This window comes from Plasmodium relictum (assembly GCF_900005765.1).
Source record: "Plasmodium relictum strain SGS1 genome assembly, chromosome: 10".
Taxonomy (NCBI): Eukaryota; Apicomplexa; class Aconoidasida; order Haemosporida; family Plasmodiidae; genus Plasmodium; species Plasmodium relictum.
In genome coordinates, this window is record NC_041688.1 from 699971 (window position 1) to 721346 (window position 21376).

The 21376-nt window shown below is 16.3% G+C and overlaps 9 protein-coding genes across 9 annotated transcripts; 5 read left to right on the forward strand and 4 right to left on the reverse strand.

The window, feature by feature from the left end:
• Nucleotides 1-237: 237 nt before the first annotated feature.
• RAB1b (ras-related protein Rab-1B, putative) lies at nt 238-1665 on the reverse strand (the record flags this gene model as incomplete). Its single annotated transcript, XM_028677122.1, has 6 exons — nt 238-517; nt 673-748; nt 859-922; nt 1006-1101; nt 1478-1550; nt 1652-1665. The coding sequence occupies 6 exons, from the start codon at nt 1663-1665 to the stop codon at nt 238-240; spliced, it is 603 nt and encodes a 200-aa protein (XP_028533543.1).
• A 1363-nt stretch (nt 1666-3028) lies between these two features.
• PRELSG_1019550 (hypothetical protein) lies at nt 3029-5553 on the forward strand (the record flags this gene model as incomplete). Its single annotated transcript, XM_028677124.1, has 13 exons — nt 3029-3160; nt 3269-3329; nt 3544-3729; nt 3814-3898; nt 4026-4116; nt 4288-4338; nt 4427-4468; nt 4576-4633; nt 4720-4787; nt 4875-4992; nt 5089-5150; nt 5239-5324; nt 5493-5553. The coding sequence occupies 13 exons, from the start codon at nt 3029-3031 to the stop codon at nt 5551-5553; spliced, it is 1101 nt and encodes a 366-aa protein (XP_028533544.1).
• A 232-nt stretch (nt 5554-5785) lies between these two features.
• PRELSG_1019600 (conserved Plasmodium protein, unknown function) lies at nt 5786-8401 on the forward strand (the record flags this gene model as incomplete). The annotated part of the gene is made up of 4 exons (XM_028677125.1): nt 5786-7672; nt 7782-7916; nt 8066-8242; nt 8321-8401. 4 exons carry the CDS (start codon nt 5786-5788, stop codon nt 8399-8401), a joined length of 2280 nt encoding a protein of 759 aa, XP_028533545.1.
• A 324-nt stretch (nt 8402-8725) lies between these two features.
• PRELSG_1019700 (conserved Plasmodium protein, unknown function) lies at nt 8726-11354 on the reverse strand (the record flags this gene model as incomplete). The annotated part of the gene is made up of 8 exons (XM_028677126.1): nt 8726-8841; nt 8990-9047; nt 9125-9294; nt 9418-9509; nt 9644-9759; nt 9833-9923; nt 10007-11007; nt 11247-11354. 8 exons carry the CDS (start codon nt 11352-11354, stop codon nt 8726-8728), a joined length of 1752 nt encoding a protein of 583 aa, XP_028533546.1.
• An 864-nt stretch (nt 11355-12218) lies between these two features.
• Nucleotides 12219-12914, reverse strand: PRELSG_1019800 (conserved Plasmodium protein, unknown function; the record flags this gene model as incomplete). Its single annotated transcript, XM_028677127.1, has 1 exon — nt 12219-12914. One exon carries the CDS (start codon nt 12912-12914, stop codon nt 12219-12221), a length of 696 nt encoding a protein of 231 aa, XP_028533547.1.
• A 2199-nt stretch (nt 12915-15113) lies between these two features.
• Nucleotides 15114-15896, forward strand: MAT1 (CDK-activating kinase assembly factor, putative; the record flags this gene model as incomplete). Its single annotated transcript, XM_028677128.1, has 1 exon — nt 15114-15896. One exon carries the CDS (start codon nt 15114-15116, stop codon nt 15894-15896), a length of 783 nt encoding a protein of 260 aa, XP_028533548.1.
• A 1342-nt stretch (nt 15897-17238) lies between these two features.
• GS (glutathione synthetase, putative) lies at nt 17239-19035 on the forward strand (the record flags this gene model as incomplete). The annotated part of the gene is made up of 1 exon (XM_028677129.1): nt 17239-19035. One exon carries the CDS (start codon nt 17239-17241, stop codon nt 19033-19035), a length of 1797 nt encoding a protein of 598 aa, XP_028533549.1.
• Nucleotides 19036-19488: 453 nt separating this feature from the next.
• On the forward strand, nt 19489-20029 carry PRELSG_1020100 (conserved Plasmodium protein, unknown function; the record flags this gene model as incomplete). Its single annotated transcript, XM_028677130.1, has 2 exons — nt 19489-19787; nt 19954-20029. 2 exons carry the CDS (start codon nt 19489-19491, stop codon nt 20027-20029), a joined length of 375 nt encoding a protein of 124 aa, XP_028533550.1.
• A 125-nt stretch (nt 20030-20154) lies between these two features.
• PRELSG_1020200 (prefoldin subunit, putative) lies at nt 20155-21013 on the reverse strand (the record flags this gene model as incomplete). The annotated part of the gene is made up of 5 exons (XM_028677131.1): nt 20155-20202; nt 20298-20358; nt 20431-20555; nt 20782-20852; nt 20959-21013. 5 exons carry the CDS (start codon nt 21011-21013, stop codon nt 20155-20157), a joined length of 360 nt encoding a protein of 119 aa, XP_028533551.1.
• Between the last annotated feature and the right edge of the window lie 363 nt (nt 21014-21376).

Sequence of the window (21376 nt, forward strand, 5' to 3'; positions counted from 1 at the left end):
ACTTTTGAATTTTTTCTTTTTTTCAACGTCTTTATCATGAGCTTTGGTGCCATTTAAAAAAAAAAAATTTTAGTAAAAATAAAAACATAAGAATTAGGTAGAATTAGGAAATACTAAATACACCAATATTGAAAAAAAAAAAAGAAAATATATATTTTTATTTATTTAAATATTTTTATTCTTTTTTATAAAATATTTTTAGTTTTTTTTTTTTTTTGTTTCTCTTTTTTATAATTATTAACAACACTTTTTTTTACTATCCTTGACTGGTTTTGCATTTAAATTTATATTTGCCTTTCCTTTTTGTTGATTTTCTAATTGCGATTTATTTTTTATCTCATGAGCCATCGTTTTGAATGCCTGTTCAACATTATGAGCTATTTTAGCTGAAGTTTCTAAGAATTGGATATTACAACTATCAGCTAACTCTTTTCCTTCTTCATAACTTACATTTCTATCATTTTTTAAATCTATTTTGTTTCCTATCAATATTTTCTGAACATCTTCCGATGCATACCTTTAAAAATAAAAATAACAAAGTATATGCACAAACATGTAAATATAATATGATAAATAGAAGAATAAATATAATGATTTAATAAAATAAATAAATTTATATTTAAAAAAAAATTGTAATTTTCCCATTTATTTCAATATATTTTTTAATTTAACTTTTCTATCTCAATTATCCAATTTTTAACGTTATTAAAACTGTCTCTATCAGTTACATCATATACTATGATTATTCCTAGTAAATTAAAAATAAATAAATAAATAAATAAATAAATATATAAATAGAAATAATTTTAAATATTTATTATTTCTATTTCATCAATTATATTTATTTCTTAAAAGAACCTTGAGCTCCTCTATAATAAGACGACGTTATTGTTCGAAATCTTTCTTGTCCTGCTGTATCCCACTATATTATTCAAAATTTAAAGAAATTTTTATTTTTTCTTATATATCTATTTTTTTAATATAATTATATATATATTTTATTACTATTTGCAACTTTATAATTTTGTCATCTATTTCAATAGTTTTAATTTTAAAATCAACTCCTATTGTGCTAATGTAACTATCTGTATATGTATCATCCTAAAAAAATAATATATAAATATTGTTAAGAAAAACCATCATGATAATAAAAAATTTATTTTAAATTATATAAAATGAAACATAACAAATTTAAAATAGAAATCAAATAATAATTCTATCTTAATTATTAAATATTTCTTATATATATATATATATCAATTATTTTTCAATTAGAATTAATATATTTACAAAAAATTATTTAGTTTATAAAATTATTTATAATATAATTTCTTATTTTATTATTTCTTAGGTTTCTATATTCTTTTTCTTTTTTTTTAATTTCTATTTATGTTTTATTAATACAAAAAATTATTTTTTCATAATCACACATATTATATATTTTTTTTAATTAATTTATTTTTTGTATTTTTGTTACAGCAAAACGAAGGAGTAAACAAGACTTTCCAACACCACTATCTCCAATTAATAAAATTTTAAATAAGCTATCACTGCATTAAAAAAAATATGTATATAATAAATATATTATACTTAATTATAATAATAAATGTATATAATATATATATTTTTAAATATTTTATAATGAGAAAACATACTAGCTATCATTCATTTTGAATATCAGAAGATTCTATATTTAAAATAAAAAATATACAATAATAAACAAAAAAAAAAAAAAAAAAAAATTGTCAAAATTTAGAATTAATACTAAATAAAAAGAAAAAAAGAAAAAAATGAAAAAAAGAAAAAAAATATATAAAATAAGATAAAATTTAAAATAACTAAAAAATAAAATAAAAAAAAAAAGATAAAATAATAACGATAATGAAATATTTATTTATCCCTATAAAAATTACCATAGAAAAAAAAATTGTGTATATATATATATATACATGTATAAATTATAAAAAAATTATCATTACGAACATGTTTAATAAAAAAAATAAAATAAAATCTAATTTTTTGACATATGTAATATTTTTAAAATATTTTAAACAAAATATATATATATATATATTAAAAGTATAAAAATGTTGCAGATTTACACATTTTTTTTTTTTTTACGTGTACAAAGAAATAAAATAAATAATAAAAAATATAAAATATAAATAAAATGAAGTAAAATAAAATTTTATTTATTGTAAACAGAGTGATAATTAAAATATGTATTCATGTATTTTTAAAATATTTTTATTATATAATGCAATTATGCTTATAAAATTCTTTAAACTTATATATTTACTTTTTTGTACCACTTTTTATTATTCGTGTTTATACAGGAATATTGAAATAAAATTATCAGAAATACTATTTAATATTACATTATTATATAAATCTATTTATTTTTATAAATTTAAAAAAAAAAAAAAAATAAATATATTAAAAATATATATTGATTTAAATACAAGGTGAAAGTACGCATATACATACATATATATATATATATATATATTTTCATAAAAAAAAAAAAAAAATTTTTTTTTGTGTTGTGTAACAAATATTAATAGTTAAAAAAACAAATAGAGTTAAAACTAATTAAATATATATTTAATTGCATAATATTTTAATCTTTTTAAATTGGTTTTCAATAATTAAGAATAAAACACATAATTAAATAATAAATTAATATTTTTTTTATAAGATAGCATACATAAATTCTTTTCACTTTTTTTTTTTTTTATCAAAAAAAAATATTTGTGTAATAAAAAGGAAAAAAAAAATTGTTAAAATTAGAAAATAAAAAATATATAAGATATATATATACATATATATAATTAAAAAAAAAAAAATTTTAGTATGTCCGATTAAAAGATTTATATTCTAAAAAGAAATTTTCAGACAATTTTACTCAAAAAAAATGATTGATTATAGACAAATAAAAAAAAAAAAAAAATGAAAATATAATATATTTGCAATTTTTTGTTTTTCTATTTCTTAATTCATATATTAATAAAAGTACATTTGTATGAAAATGGAATTACATAAGACAAAAAATATAACTAATAGAAAAAAAAAGAATAAATTATGTGGAAATCTAATTTATTCTATTCGCAATTTATTTATGTTAACATATGTAAATTCTCTGTTACCAATACATAATAATGTTAGAAAAATGAAATTTTTAATAGAAAACTTTTTAACTTTATATATATTTTTTATTATAAAAAGTATTATTCTATTAAATATATATATATATTTTTTTTTTAATTAGATATTACTGGCTCATATAAATTTGCCCATTCATATTGGCCTCAAAAGCCTAATTAAAAATCGTAATAATTTAAAAAATAAAACAAAAAATAGAATTTCAAAAAAAGAAGCAATATTTTTTTTCTAGAATCTTATAACTCAAAAGAAAAAATAATATATTTTTATCAAAAATATATATCTATTTTATATTTGATATAAATATAGAATTTATATACACCTAATTTTGTCTTTGATTTCTATTTATCATTTATTATTTTTCTTTATTTTTTTTTTTAGAATTATACTTTTTGCTAATCTATGAAAAAAATGTAATAGGTCATGTAAATCATTTTGTTTTACTTGATTTTTTTATTTATTTTTATAATTTTTTAAAATTTCCTGATATTAAAAATAGCAATGACTATAATACAATTACAAAAAAAAAATTTGATCCTTCTGAATTTACTTTCGAAGACTTACTAAGTAAATCATATAAACATATACATATATTTACATTTTTTTTTTTTTTTTTAAATATTACAGATTCATTTTTTTTAAAATTTTTAGAAATATCTGAAAATTCTAAAGATTTCAAAATATTTGATAGCAATTCAAAGTGCATAGAAATTTTTGATCATTTTTTAAATTTTAAGTATAACAAAATGTTTTACATATTTTAACAATAATATCTATTCCTTATATATTTAATTTACTATTTTGTTTTAATGTTCATTTTCTTAAAATTATCTTTTTTTTTTTTTTTTGTTTTAATTTTTTAGTGATGAGCATATATATATAATAGACAAAACAAAAGACGCTATTTCATCAACAATTAAAAAAAAAGATATTATTTATCACATTTTAATGAATGTTAAATAAATTAAATGATAAAAATATATATAAAAACAAAATTTTTAATATATATATATATACATATTTGTTTGCATATAATAAATCATGTATAAAAATAAATGATTAGTATTTAAAAGATTCCTTATCATATTTTGTTTTATTTTTCTATTATAATTTTTTATTCTATAGTTAAAAGGAAAATATTCTGAGTTAAATTTAAGTATTAATGACTGCATTAAAGTAAGCTATATATACTTAGAAAGAAAGAGCAATAAACAGTATAAATGAATAATTGAAACACAACAAAAACCCCTTTCTTATTTTATAGAAAAATACTGTTGTTGCTTATGATGACTCATCACTTATAGATGTAAAGAATATTTTCAAAAAAAAAAAAAAAATTAAGAGAATGCAAAATAAATTAACTCATTTTTCTAAAATTTTAATTTTATTTTCTTTTTTCTTCTTTTTACAAAGGTTTTGATTAAAATGCAAAAAGAAAAATTAAATTTCATACCTATAGTTAATAAAGATAGTATAAGAAAAAAGTTTTATAAAAACAATATTAAAGTATGATATTTAATACATATACGTAAAATTATTATTTTATTATTCCTATAGAAAAATATATTGATTACTTCAGTTCAAATGATTTTCTTGCACTTTATTGTAAATCCATCTCAGAAAAAGTAATTTAATTTGATATTTTTTGCAACAACGTTTAAATTCGCATTAAAAAATTTAACAATTTTTTCAATTTTATCTTTATTTTAAAGTGGAATATAAATCCAGATAAAGAAGTTACATACTTTATATCACTTTTGCGTTTAAAAGAAAAAGAGATGAAAGAAAAACAAAATAACATACCTTATTCTTATAGCGATTTGTTAAGTAGTATTACTAAAAATATATTAATTTAAATATATATATATATGCATTTTTTATTTTATAATTCTCTCCTAACTTGTTTTTTCTATTTTTCTTCTTTAGACAAAAACGACTTAAATATAAATAAAAGAGTTTTAAATTTTTCAGAAAATAATGAAATGATAGTAATAACAAATATATATATATATATAATTTCAACATGAAAAATTTAACCATATGTATACATTTTACTCTTTTGTTATATGCGTATAGAAGTACAATAAAGAACTAACAATAAAAGATTCTTTAAAAAAATTATTTTTTTCAAAAATTAATGCTCTAATAGTTTTAAATGAAAGGTTTCTTTTTTTTTTTTTTATTATATTATTTTATTTTATTTTTTTTATTTCTTATTTTTTATTTTATTTCATTTTTATTTTTTTTATTTCTTATTTTTTATTTTATTTCATTTTTATTTTATTTTATTTTTTATTATTTTATTTTTTTTTATTTTTTTTCTCTTTTAGTCAAAATGTAAAAGGTTATTTAACATTCAGAAGTTTATTTAATCATTTAATGCACTCTTAAAAAGTTATTTATGTTGTATTATAAATTTTTAAGTATTCAAATTTTTTTGTTATAATTTTTTTTTTCTTTTTTTTAATTTATAATTTTTGAAAAAGTTACACATTTTTCTATTTATATTAATTAAAAATAAAATATATATATATATATATTCTGAAGTATTTAAACAATTATCTGCTTTTTTAGTGAATATTCTTTTTTTCATCTATTTTTATTTTATTATAATTTTATTTATATGGAGAAATACAAACTATTTTTTGATGAAATTTTAGAAGAAAATAAAAAAATTGTAAAAAAAATAATTTATGTGAATAATAAAATAAAATATAAAGTATTAAATGATAGAAAAATAGAATTTTATAAATACTTTATTAACAGTTACGAAGATGAAAAAAAAAAAAATGTGTATAAATATTATAAGCATAAAATAGTAAGTAGCAAAAAGAAAAAAAAATATTTAGATAATGACTTCCCATATTTTGAAATTTATAAAAATACAAATGATGCATTTAAAAATAATTTACCCGGATATAATATTTTTAAAATTATTAAAGATTATGATGAATTAAAATTATTTGATTTTTGCTCAAAGAATAATTTAAAAAGTTGTTCTTATTTATTTTCTCATTTCATAGAAATCATAATAAAAAAGAGGGATTTATATAACATTAATGATGTGTTATTATTAACAGACAATATAAGAAAATTAAATTATTATAATCCTTATTTTTGTAAATTAATATGTAGAGAAGTTTGTTTAGATATATATAAAATTAAAAATATAAATCAAATAACAAACTTTATAAATTTTTTAATGCATTTCAATATATTCAATTTTTATTATTTAAATAAAATATATAAATATATTATTTATTTAATTACTGAAACAAATAAATGGAAAATAAATATCACAAATAAAATAGATTTAAAAAATAAATTAAATGTAATAGAAGAAATTACAAATGATCCTAATAATAGTCTTATACCAATAAATAATGAGAGTGTTATTACATTATTAAAAGCTTTTTTAAAATACAAATATTTTGATATCAATTTATTAAAATTGTTAATATATGTTTGTAATCATGAACAGTATATTAATCTGAAAAACACTGAGATCTTATATTACTTATCTGAATTAAGTGAACATTATAATTTTATAAATAAAGATTATTCATCCGATTTCTTCAATATATTTAAGAATATTATACATGATAAAATCAATAATATTGATTTCATTTTATTATTGAAAACTTTTTATAATATATGTAAAACATATGATACAATTGATTTCGATTATTATAATTCAATTATACAAAATTATAAACATATAGAAAAAGAAGATTTTTCCCAATATTCTGCATTAGAGATAGATAATGATAATTATATTTTGATAAATTATAAAAAAAAAGAAAAGATGAAGAAAAAAAATAAGGTTGAAGGAAAGGATAAAGATTATTCATTTATTAAAATTAAAAATAAAAATAACGAACCTATAAGAAATCCAACATTTCTACCATTTAATAATAATTTAGATACCAATTTAAAAAAACAAAATATAAATAGTGACTATCTAATACTACACCATGATAATGAAATGTATACTTCTAATATCAACTTTTTTAATTTATTTGATACAGTAAAATATATGATATTATTTATTGAATTAAAAATTCTTAAATTTGCTCCTTTTAAAAAAAAAAGTTTGGCTGAAATTGAATTTTTAAAAAGAAAAAACTTTGAAAAAGACCATGAAAAAAATATTTATAAATATATTTCTCAAAATATAAATGAACAACAAAATGAATACATGGAATATATATTAAGAAAAAATAAAGAAGAAAATTTTGATGATTCAAATTTGAAATTTCTTTTTTATATAAACTATTTAAATCATCAAAATTTTCGAATAGACAATGATGAATCTAAGTTTGAGAAGAATATAGAAAAAAAAAAAAAAAATAAAAAGAAAGAAACAGAGGAAAAAGAAGAAATACAAAAAAAAAAAAATATTTCATCAGAATGCATTAATAACTATCTAAATTATAAACAGAACATCAAATTTAATTTAAGTGATAATACATACTATTCTCATATATTTAATAATTTATCTTCAGTACAAGTTATTATATAAAAATTAATAAAATATGTTTTTTTTTCTAATTTGCATATTTATGATTTTTCTTTTTTTTTTTTTTTTATTTATATATTCATTTTTCATCTTTTTTTAGTTAAGTAGTACTGAAGAAGATATATTAAAGAAATCTTTTAAATTATTGTTGTTATTTAAAAATAATTTACAAATACTTGATGTTAATGAAGTAGCCAATTTATTCTATTCTTTAACAATTTTTCAAATAATTCAAGTAAAAAAAAAAAAAAAAAAAAAAAAACAGAATAAAACAATAAATTAATAACTTTATAATAAAAATATAAAAAAAGAGAACAAAACATTTAAATATTGTAACTTCAATATTTTTTTTTTTTTATAAAATTAACTTTTTATTATCTACAGGGTTATCAAAAAGGAACAATAAAAAAAAATACATATGGATATTCAAAAATTAAAGATGAAAAAGAAAATGAAGAACTATATAAAGTACTATCAAATATTTTAATTAAGAAAATTATTAATATAAAAGAAGAAAACTTGTATAAAATAATTTTATCCTGTGCAAATACCGCTTTCTCAGTAAAAAAAAAAATATATAAATGTATATATAGACATTTATATATATATATATATATATATATATATTTTTTTTATTAGGATGTCTATTTGAATCACTTTTTAAAAAATTTTAATAGATATATAAAATTTAGCAAAATGAGGAAACTTATGAACTGTTAGGAACATAAAAGTGTTAAATATTTTGATTCAAAAAAATATTCAGACAAATATTTTTTATTTATTTGAATAATCTTTGTTTTTGAATAATTAGATTTTGAAAAAATATGAATTTCTCCAAATAACTGTTTCATTGAAACTTCTAAAAAAATAAGAAAATTATAAAAAGTAAAAATTAGAAATTAAAAAAAGAAAAGAAAATTAAGACAAAGATGAAAATATAAAGATAAATTTTATTTTGAATATTATAAAAAAGTAATATTATTAAATAAAAATGCCAATATGCATATGAAGAAATAAAAAACGGAAAATATTTATATAAATTTCTTATAGACTTATTTTAAAAAAAAATATATTCAATAAAACAAAAATTATATTAAAAAAAAAAAAATTACCATTTCTGTTAAACTCAACAGTTCCAGACAACTTCACTGGAAATTCACCTTTAGAAAATTTAGAAAAATAAGAAAAAAAATAAAAATATAATAAAACAAAATAATAATAACTATATATATAATTTTGTAAAAAATTTTAATTTTAAATTATTATTTACTAATATATAAATTTTTATATTTTAATATATCATCATACTAGTAAAATCATTTAATATCCATTTTATTTCCTTTTTCTTTTCACATTTTATTTTACCCTAATTAAAAAAGAAAAAATCATAAAAAATAATTTTAATAATATTTTATTTTTTCCTATTCTTCTATGTATTATTACCAAATCACATTTTAAATTGTGATTTATAATTTCATAAGGAAAAGGTAATCTTAAAAAAAAATACTCATTTGATTTTTTTTGTGTTTTTATATAAGGTATTTTATCATTCCATTGTAGTATTACATTGACCTCTACTTGCTTTTCATTTACACTTCTAACCTTATAACAACCTTAAAAATATTAAGATTTTTTATTTATGATTAACAAAAAGCAAGTACATTTTATGAACTATTTTTACTTTTTATTTTTTTTTTTTTTTCATTACTGTTATTTCTAAATTTTTATATTGTTACCTATTATTGGACATAGTAAATTTCTGTAGTAATATGTCAATACTCTATGACTTGGATATTTACTTGAAAACTTTATTTTCAAATTGTGATCACTAAATAAAATGAAAAATATATATATATTAATATTAATAAATTATATGTTCTTATATATGTGAAAGATAATTGATCGTATGATTACATATATACAAAAATTTTATATATTATAATTTTTTGTTTTATTTATAACATTTTTTCTACAGTTGCAAGATCTGTTACATATATATCATAACAATTATTATCTAATTGAATCATCATATCAATATCTAAATACTTTTCTTCGTCACTTTTTAATATAATCTCACCCTTAAAAAATACATATAATAAATATTTTATTATATATATATGTATATGCTGATATATTTATAATTTTTTAAACCTTTATTTCTGCATTTTCATTTTCAAAATTTGTTATGAAACAGTTCAATTCTTCTTTAATTATTATAATAGGTATATCATGTTTGTTTTTTCTAATAAATGTACAAAAGGAAAAATATAAAATTATTCATAAATATTTATTTTATTTTTTCTATTTTTAGTTAAATATTATTACTCGTGTAAATAAAAAGGTATGTATGTTTGAATGTTCTCTTTACTAATTTTTATATTTTCATTTTGATCAAACTTGTTTATTATTGGTATTTTTTTATTTTTTTCAAAAATTATAGAATAATTATAAAAGAATAAAAGAAATAATGAGTAATAATTTTTGGAAATTTGTAGGTTTAAAATTTTATTTTGATTAAGTAAAGTAAAAAATGTAAATAATAAATTTCTAAAATTGTATTTTAGAAGATCATTTGAAATAAGATCATTTTTATAAAGAACGAAAGAAGGTTTATTATTTACATATAATATATTATTGTACTTCTTTTCTATAAAATTGGAATTTTCGTTTTTCATTAAAGTTCTTGATTCATTATATTCATTACGTTCATTAATTGATTTGCTTTTTAAAGTGTCAGATTTATTCTCATTTAAAATAGTAGTATCATTATTCATTAAAAATAAAAAATTATAAAAAATGAAGAAATTACTTTGTAAAATATCTTCACTTTTATAAATATCTTTTCTTAAGTAATTCAAAAAAAAAGAATTATTTCCAGTAAATCTACCATAAGGAATAGTATATGAAATATAAATATCTAGAATTTTTGTAAATTTCCGAAGCATTAAATTATTATATAATCCACTATCATTTACATTAGAAAAACTTTTATTTCTTAAAAAATTAGTTTCAATATAATTTAAAAATTCTCTCATAAAATTATAATAGAATAATTTTTCAGTATTATTTTTTATAATACTAATATTGTTATTATTATTTAAATCATCAATATGTAGCAAAGTTACTAAAATGAAACTTTTCTTTTTCATAAATAAGAATGGATACAACATTTTATTCTTTACACGTATGCTGTAACAGCTCACAGTTTTATTTAATTCAATGTATTTTTTATGTGAATACTCATTTTCATTTCTTTTATTAATTATTTGCTCTTTAATCAATTCGCCAATATTTTTTATTTTAAATATATTTATATAATTCAATTCCTACAAAATTGTAAAAAATAAAAAAAAAATAAAAATAAATAAAATTTTAGTACTATAATAATATATGAACGTAAAAATAAAAACAAATTTAAGCATACACATGTATGTGAAAAAAGATGAGATATTTATTAAAATGAAAAAAAAAAAATTAAAAGGTTCATATTGTTGTAAACTGTATTTTCTTCGTTGTGTATTTTTATTTAAAACAATTTTTAAAATAAAATTCTAATTATTATTACTTGTATACTTTTAACGCATATTTCAATATTAAAAAAATGTTTTTGATATATCAAATCATAATTATTATCTTTTGATTTAAATAAAAATATTGCTCTAATTCCACTCATTTTGCTTATATAAATTTTTTTCTTTAAATATAATTATTTTTAAAAAAGTTTTAATAAAGAAAGACAATAAATCAAAAGAAAATAGTTGGATAAAAATACCTTATCATATTGAAAAAAAAAAAAAAAATACAAAAAAATGCATTTCTATTTAAGTTTATTAATTCAAACTATTTATAAAAATAAAAATGGTAGAAATTAAAATAACTACAATAATTTTATGTTGTATCAATATAAAAAAAATCATAAAAATAAAAAAATAAAAATAAAATAAAATAAATAATTTAAAAGAGAATTTAATAATTTAAAAGAAATCAACACAAAAAATTAAAAAAAACAAACGCAAAATCTCCTCAATCAGAATAAAAAATAAAAATAAAACAAGAGAAAATCAATAAAAAAATTTTCATAAATATGAATTCAAAGCATATATGGAAAATAAATGGAGAAAAAAAAAGAAATGTGTTTATGAATATAATATTAAAAATATGTATATATAAAATAGTTATTTTCTTAAATATTCATATTTAATATATATATATATTTTTTTTTTTAAGAATTTATATTTTTGTAAATTGGAATAATAAATATAAATCCTTGTCAATATATATATATGTATATATATCATGCATAAAGTTAAAAAATAATCACATTATTATCATTTTTAATTTTCCAAATAAAAATATTAATAGAGTAATATAAAAATATACAATAATAAAAATGTCCTTTTTTTTTTTTCCTTTCTTTAATTTTCATCTAAAAACAGTAAATTGAAATTTTATATTGTCGTTCATAATTAAAAAGAGATACGTCAAAGTATTAAAAAAGGATCTGTATAATATTACTATTTTTTATATTTTTATCTTTTTAATTTATTTTAAAAATATAATTAAAAAAATGGAATATATTTTTTTTAAGTGGGATTTGTTCTGTCATTTTTTCAACGATTACTTCATTACATTCCATGCTGTATTCATCAATGTCTTTGTTCTCATTTATAAAATTAGTTTCGATAACTTTTTGTCTTTTTGAAATGATTTCTTTATATATATTTTCATTTATAATAAAATTATTAAATTCAAGCGTATAAACTGTAGTTCTTTTCTTTTTTTCTTTTATTTTCTCAATTTTCTGTTGTATTCCTTTTATATAACATTTTTTGCATATGCATACTTTGTCATTGTATTGCGTCATATTGTTACTAGTAATATTTTTATAACATTTCATTTCATTTTTTAAATTATCCAATTTATTTTTACTCTTTGCTGTTATGTTAGATGAAGTTGTAGCACTTAAATTAAGTTGTTCATCTATATATTTTATTCTACTTACTTGATATTTGTTTTTGTTATCTTTATGAAAATTTAATTTTTTGGAATTATTTTTTTCTTTAACTTTAGACATTGAAATGTATTTACTTTTCCTTTTTGCATGTGAAAAATTTTTTTCTTTATTTGAACATAACTTATCACTTTTTTCTGTATGTTGATCTTCAAAAAATGCACCATTTTTAACAAATTCAAAAATTTTTGTATATTCATTCAAATATGTTAATTTTTCCATTTTGTAGAATACAAGTTCATTAAAGCAAAATGTATTTAAAGTAAAAAAAGTAGTAAAAAAATAATAAAATAAAAATTTTAATGAGAAATATTAAAGCTTTATAATATTAAAATTTTATTAATATGTGAAAATAATATGAATTAAAAGAAAAATATATAATAAAATAATGAAATATAAATAAAAAAATTATAGAATATTTTGTTTATTAAAAGTAAATATAATTTAGTCAACAAATATGAATATCTTAAAAATCAAATTTTAAATAATATTTTGGGTTTATATAATAAAAAAAACCAATTATCCTCAAAACATATGAATATTAAAAAAAAATATATATATATATATATGTGTGTGTACAATATATATATATATTTATACAAGGAAAAAAAAATAGACAAACAAAAAAAAAAAAAAAAAAAATCTAACTATTTATGAATAATAAAATCTATGATCCAAACAAATTTTTCAAAGGAATAAAAAATAAAATAGTTGTAGGTAGCCAAAATAAAAATTATAATAATTTAGAGAAATAAATTATTTATATTAATATTTAAAAAAAAAAAAAAGTTAATTATTATGCAGATTTAGGCTGTTAATATTTATAAAAGTTAAAATATATATGTATTTATGTTACTATAAATTTATCTATGAAAAAAAATTTCTAAAAATAAAAATTAAAGAAAAAATTAGGCAAGTAATTTTCATATGATTATATTATCACAGATAAAAAGTTTTTAATTTATATTGAATTAAAAAATAATTTTTAAAGTATTAAAAATATTGTATGATCTGTCCATATAAATTTTTTTATTTTTGCATAAATTCATTATAAATTTTAAAAGGAATATTTTAAAATATAATTAAAAAAATAGACTTTTATTTTCCCATTTCCAAAAAATTTCTTTCATAAATTAAGAAGAAGAAAACATTCTAAATAACTTCATGGGAAAAAAAATAAAAAGTAAAATGAACTATTAGTCAACAATTACAACATTAATTTTTGTCTTCTATATTAGTGAAAATTTAAAAAAAATACTTTTTGAATCAATTATAAATGATGTTATATATTTAAAAATAAATCTTTTTTATTTTTATATTTTATTATTACACACACCATTAATATTCCTTTTCAAAAGTATCACATTTCCTTTAAATATATGTACTCTCAAATGAGAATATGCTTTGATTTTATATAACTCCATAGTTATGTCAAAAAAAAAAAAAAAAAAAGTATGCATCATGAGGAAATTATAAAATAAATATACGTAATTAATTTTGCATAAAATATCTCTGATCAAAATATAATTTTTAAATATTTTTTCTTAAAAAAGGAAAGAAACATAATAATTGATACATATATTAAATGATGAAAATTTTTTTCTAGTATTTATTTTTAAGAATGGGAAAATATAATAAAATATACAATAATAAAAAAAATTAAAAATAATTTTTTTAAATTAAATAATGGCAGCACATTTTGCATTTTTTTTTTTTTTTTTCTAACATCTCAAAAATTAATTTAAACTAATGATTCATATTTTGAAAAATTACATTAAATAAAAAATGAAAAAAATATATAAATATATTTTAAATATCTTTAAATATAAATATTTTTATATTTTTAGTTTTTTATCTTTTTGGTAAAGCTAAAAATAAAATGATTAATTTAAGAAATAAAAATATATTAAATATTATTATTTTATTGAAGATAAATCATGTATGAGCTTTTACTGTAAAATTTCACTTGAAATTATAGAAAACTACATAAAAACAAATATGCTTAAGGTTAACCTATGAATACAAAATATATAACATAAAATATATTAATAAATAACTATGAGCTATATTTTCATCTTAAAAAAAAAAAAGGAAAGAACTTATAAAATAGTACAAACATTAATATATCATATATTTTGTATAGCAAGTAAATAATATTAAACTAAAAATTAAAAATTTTTTTTAAATGAAAAGCTTTAACTAAAAACAGGTAGCAAATAAAATAACATAATAAAAAAAGAAAAAAAAAAAAAAATAGTCAAAAAAGAAAGCATAATAGTGATAATAATGTAGTATATATATTGTAAAAAAGGAAACAATAAATAACAAATAACAATTAAAATATTTTCATAAAGTATTAAGGAACAAATAAAAAAGGTAAAAAGAAAAAATAGTGAAAATAATTCTAAAAGAAACATTATAATGGATGAATATAAATGCATCAGCTGTTTTGAAAACATATATATTAATAGTGAAAAAAAACTATTTATTTTTGATATATGTAAGCATAAAATATGTGCAGAATGCTTAGAAAATCATTTAAATAAGCATAATAAGCAACATTGTCCACTTTGCAAAGTGTCTATTACTAAAAAAAATGTTATTCCTTTTGATATAGAAGAACGAATATATGCAAATCAAAAAAATATAAGATCAAAATTAATTGAAATTTTCAATAAAGGAAGACATAATTTTGAAAATACTCCCTTATACAATAATTATTTAGAAAAAATAGAAGATATTGTTTACACGTTGACAAATGAATGTGACGAGAAAAAAAGGAAAATGATTGAAGCATACATTAAAAAATATGAAAAAGAAAACACCAAATTAATAGAAGAAAATAACGCTCTTATGTACGAAAATGAAAAAAAAAAAATTCATGAAATAGTCAAGGAAGAAGGTAATTTATATGAGATAATTAAGCACAGACCTATTATTAATAAATCAAATAATGAAACATATGTTCATTCATTAATTAAAGAAAACCCCAAATTATTTGATGAAATAAAAGTAACTAATATATCTGAATCTCAACCAAAACCTTTAAATCCTGCTTTTAAAAGTGACACAGATATACCTATACGGAAATTTTTCAGTGAAGAAGAATTAAAAAAATCTGATTACGCAGGTGGATACGATACCTCCATTGTTTTTAAAAGATGTGATACTGAATTTAATTCTACTATTTATTTTAACATATAAACATGTATATATATCATATTATTTATATATTACATTGATGAGAAGTAGCGTTTATTCTTTTTTTTTAGTTAAAAAGATACAATTTCTTATTAATTAAAATTTTTTTGCAAAATTGTATTTTGTTAATTAGCTTATAAAGGATATATATATTTATATTTTAATTGAAATATTTTAAATTATTGCATTTAAATAAAAATAATTCCTCAAGAAATTCTTTTATTTTTTTAAATAATTCCCTTTTAAAAATTTCATCTTCATATGCATTATTATTACATTTGTTTTTTAATTTTATATCACCGTAATTAATTTATTCCTTTTCTTTTTCTTTTTTTTTTTTTTTGTTCTAATAAAAAAATATAGAGCATATTTTTTACTATATTCTTTAAATTTATAAAATTAGAAAAATATAGGATATATTGTATAAAATTTTTTATTTCTTTTTAAAATTTACTAAGATCAAATATAAACTTTAAAATAAATAAAATCTTTATTCTGTTTATAAAAAAGCATGTTGCCGATAGTTATTGTAATTGTTTTTATTCGTAAACGTTCCATTTTTAAAATAAGTTGTATATATATGTGAAATGTGTACTATTTTTATTTTCTATATATAAACGTATAAACATTTTAAGACCTTATATTTTCTTTAAAAAAAATTATTACTACGTGATTTGTATATAAAAGAAATAAAATAATAATCCATGGAATAATTAAAAATTTTTTTTTTTATTTTATTTATTTTTTTAGTTTTGCAATTTAATTCTTTAATGTTGTTTTTATCAATTAATGTAACTTAAATATTCATTACATTTCATATTATGAATTAAAAATAAAAGATATATATATGTTTATAATTTAATTAGCTTTAATACATAAATAATAAAAAAAAAAACAAAAGAAAAAAAAAAAAAACACCGGTTAATCATGCATTCTGAATTATGCTATAAATATGTATTTTTAATGAGAACAACGAATTTGAATCTTTAACAAAATATTTCATTATAAATACTAGATATAAATTAAAAAAAAATTTGTAATATTTTAAATTTGTATAAATTTTATTTTCATTAAATACTTTTATTAATTTTAAAATATGTCATTTTTAATTTTTGTTATACATATGTTTCACTTTAAAATTTACAATTAAAATTTTCCACTGAGGGAAAGTTACTCTTCTATTTTTTTTTTTTATTATAAAAATTTACCTTTTAAAGGTAAAAATAAAGTTTAGAGATTCAAAAAACAAAAAAAAAAAAAAAGAAGCATTAAATAAAATAAAAACAAAAATTACAGAAATATTAAAACTAAGGAATAAATTGAGAGGGAATTAGTATCTTATAAAATGGAAAAAAAAATAGACGAATTTTATGACATAATATATAATGAAATATTGAATTATTTCACATTGCCAAATGAAAAAAATAAATATTTAAGTTACAAAAGGATAAAATTATTTATAAGTGATTTAATTGATATCCTGAATTCGGAAAGCTATTATATTTTTACTAATTATTGTGAATTAAAAGATAAAGAAAAAATTTTTTATAATCCTAAACTTTTTTCTTTCACATTATTTCCACAAAAATTAAGTAAAGAGTTATTAGAATTATGTAAAAGATGTACGTTACTACATTCTGAGATATTTGATAATATGGTTTGTGATATACCATTTATATTAAAAACCTTTGAAAAAATAAAAGAATTTGATAATTTTTATAAAAATATCATTGATATATGTGAAAAAGTATACTTAAACAAAGAAAATGGAAGAGATATAAAAAATGACATTCGTTGTGTTATAGGAAGGTCTGATTATATGGCTAACAAAAATAATAAAGAAAAAAATGATGTAGAAATAAAGCAAGTAGAATATAATACAATATCAGTAGCATTCGGACATTTATCTTCTATTTTGTTTGAAGCACATAAAAATATGATCAAACAGATTTATAGAGAATATTTTCCACATTTTGAGGAAATAAATGAAAAAGAAATAAATGAAATTCTAGATAAAAAATTCGAGAATAATTTCACACAAGGAATAATTAAATGCTTTGTTGAATGCCATAATTTATATATATCTAACTTTAAACCATTACAAGGAAAATACAAAACAATCATGATTTCTGTTTTGATAGATGATGATTTAAATAAATTTGATAAATATAGAACTAAGCATGAATTAAATAAATTAGGCATTGATCAAAAATTTTTTACTATAAAAGAGTTGCAATGTTTATTTGAAAAAAAAAAACTTTTTTTGAATTACAGAAATGAAACTCTACGCGACTCTTTAAATAGAGTGAACAAGAATTTGAATGTTCGTGAGAAGTTCAAATCAGGAAAATTATTTCTAGATTTAAATGATGATAATACAGATTTCTTAACTGATGTATATTACGAAGAAAATTTATATGAAATAAGTGTAATATATTTCCGATGTCTTTATTCTCCACATCATTTTAATGAAACAATTTGGAATTTGCGAGAGATGATTGAATTTAGTGATTCAGTTAAAATTCCATCGTTACCATATCAATTAGTGGGATCAAAAAGAATTCAAATGTTACTATTAGATGATGATATATTAAAAAAGTATATTTCTTACAATCTAAACAAAAACAAAAAAACAGAAGAACAAATTTTAAATGATATTCATACACTAAAAAAATCTTTCGCTTTGCAAGTTGATCCTTCTTTAAATGAAAATTCTAATATAGTTTCATTAGCAATTCAAAATGAGCATAATTTTTTACTAAAACCGCAGAGAGAAGGAGGAAAGAATAACTTACATGGGCATGAAGTTAAAGAAAAACTAATGCTTTATTATGACAAAAAAGAAAAAAATAAATTATCATTTTATGTTTTAATGCAAAAGTTATTTCCATCTTCATTCACAGCTATTCATTGTAGAACAAAAAAAAAACATAATAACGATAATGATCAATCATATTTTATTGAATTTTCTCCTGAGAAATCAATCTCTGAAATTAGTCTATTTCATAATTTTATTTTTTATAAAAATAAAAATATTCTAAATGAGCAAAAGGGTTATTTAATTAGAACAAAAAATACTAATGAAAATGAAGGAGGAGCTATATGTGGAATTTCCAGCTTAGACTCTTTCTTTTTAATATAGAAAAAAAATTCATATTAATAATTAAAAATAAATAAATAAATAAATATACATATAAATGTAAAAATATTATTAAAATTCAAAATATAAAACGAATATCACAAAAATATACTAAAAAAAAATCCTAAAAACTTATTAAAATGTAATTTATTCTTTATATTTTTTTTTTTTTTTTTTTTTACTCTTTTTTTAATTCTCGTATTTTATTTTTATTTATGATTTTCATTTTTTTTTTTTTTTATTTATCCTTTTTTTGAACTTTCGTATTTTATTTTATTTTTTTTCATATTTTTATATATTTTAATAAATTTTATAAATTTTTGTTTATAAAATTTCTTATCCTTTAACGAATATTTAAGTTTTATTTATTATACTCAAATTATTTTCGTATGCCATTTTTTTTTTGTAAATTTTTTTTTATGAGTCGTTTTACCATTTTTCCAATTCCTCATTAAAATGATTTATATAATTAAAAATGTAGTTAACAATATAAAACATTTCAACGATGTAAAAATGAAATTATTTTTAAAAGAACATATTTTTAAAGAGAAAAAACTAGTAGATGAATATAATTTTAACAACTCTTCATCTATATTTTTTAATGACGTATCATTTTTTTTAGAAAATAAAAAAAAGGAAAATACACTACTTTTCAACAAGGTTAGAAATGATAAAAAACATAGAAAAAGAGGTTTTCAAAAAAGAGGATACTGGAAGAAAATGCATTATTTTATTAGAAAAAATAACATGATGTGGTAAGAATAAAAATTCAAAAAAAAATAAAGCAAATGCAAAAAATAAAAAAGAATTATTTAATTTAAAAAAGTAGTATATATTATATTCAATTCACATTACACACATCAGTCATATTTTATATTAAATTTTCAATTTATTTTTTTATTTTATGCATTTTTTTTGTAGTTATGCTTTTAAAGTTCAAAATATTGATTATGAAAAAATCAAAAAATTAAAAAGAGGAGAAATATATTCAAATTAAAAAAATAATTCAAAAAAAATTTTGTCCTATATTTTTTATTTTATTTATTTTTTTTTTTATCATTTTTTTCATTTTTTTTCCATTTGAAATATATAATAACAATTTTATACAACTTTTCTGTATTTCTATGTTTGAGGAATAGCAATTTTTCTTTGATTTGTGTATAATTCCAGCTACAAAAGAAAAAAAATATATATATATATGTATATAAACAATTTAAAAAAATATACTAATAATATTTATAATATGCAAATATTCTTGTTTTTACATCGCTAAAAAGTTTTCTCAACTTTTCTTCTGAGTTATTAATGACTTTTTTTCTGCTTTCACTATAAAAATTTTTTTTATATATTTAAATGAAAAAAAAATAAAATTTAGTATATTTTAAATTTTAATTTTACATTTCTCCACTAATATAATGTATTCTTCTTGTTATAGTGTCATAGCATTTATTCTTTTCTTCTTTTACTAAAATTAAACCAATAAGTTTATGTAAAATCGCATCATCTTCTAATTTCTTAACGTCCTATTTAAGAATGAAAAAAAAAAAAAAGATTTATTTACGTTTACAACAATAATAAAATATAATATATTCAAAATAATAAAAAAAAAAAAATAAATAAAAGTGGTGTAATCTTAATAAAAATTAAATATATATTATATATATATATATATATATATATATATATATATATATATATATATATATATATATATACATATATATATAAAGTTTTATAATATTATTTTACTTCTAATAGCATTTCATTTTCCACTTTCTGAGTAATAAGTTCTTCTAATTGAACATTTAATTTTTCACAACCTTAAAAAAAAAAAATTGTATTATATTTAATTTCTATTTTATTAACTATGCATTCTTTTTTTTTATAATATAAATTCTATTTTATTTGAGAATTTTTTTTTTTAACTTGTTTTTAAGGTATTTATTTCTTTAATTATTTTTGTGATCTTTTCTTGAGACATATTAAACTATTTAATAATTAAAAACTTTTATTAAATATTTTAAATACTATAATTTATATATATAAAGTTTTATTACAAAATTGAAAATTAATCAAGGTTATTTTTTAAAAAATAATTTATATAACATAAAAAACAAAAAATATTTTTTTATGATCCAATCAAATTAATATATAAGCCTATATTTTTTTTTATATGCTTCTAAAAGAACTTAAAATATTACTAGTTTCAAAAATAACAAAAAAAAAAAATTTATTGCATTAATTTAAAATAATTTATAAAAAGTTATGTTTAAATACACAATTAAAAAATAAATAAGAAAATATAAACAAAAAATTTTTGAATTAAAAATGTAAAGTACAAAAA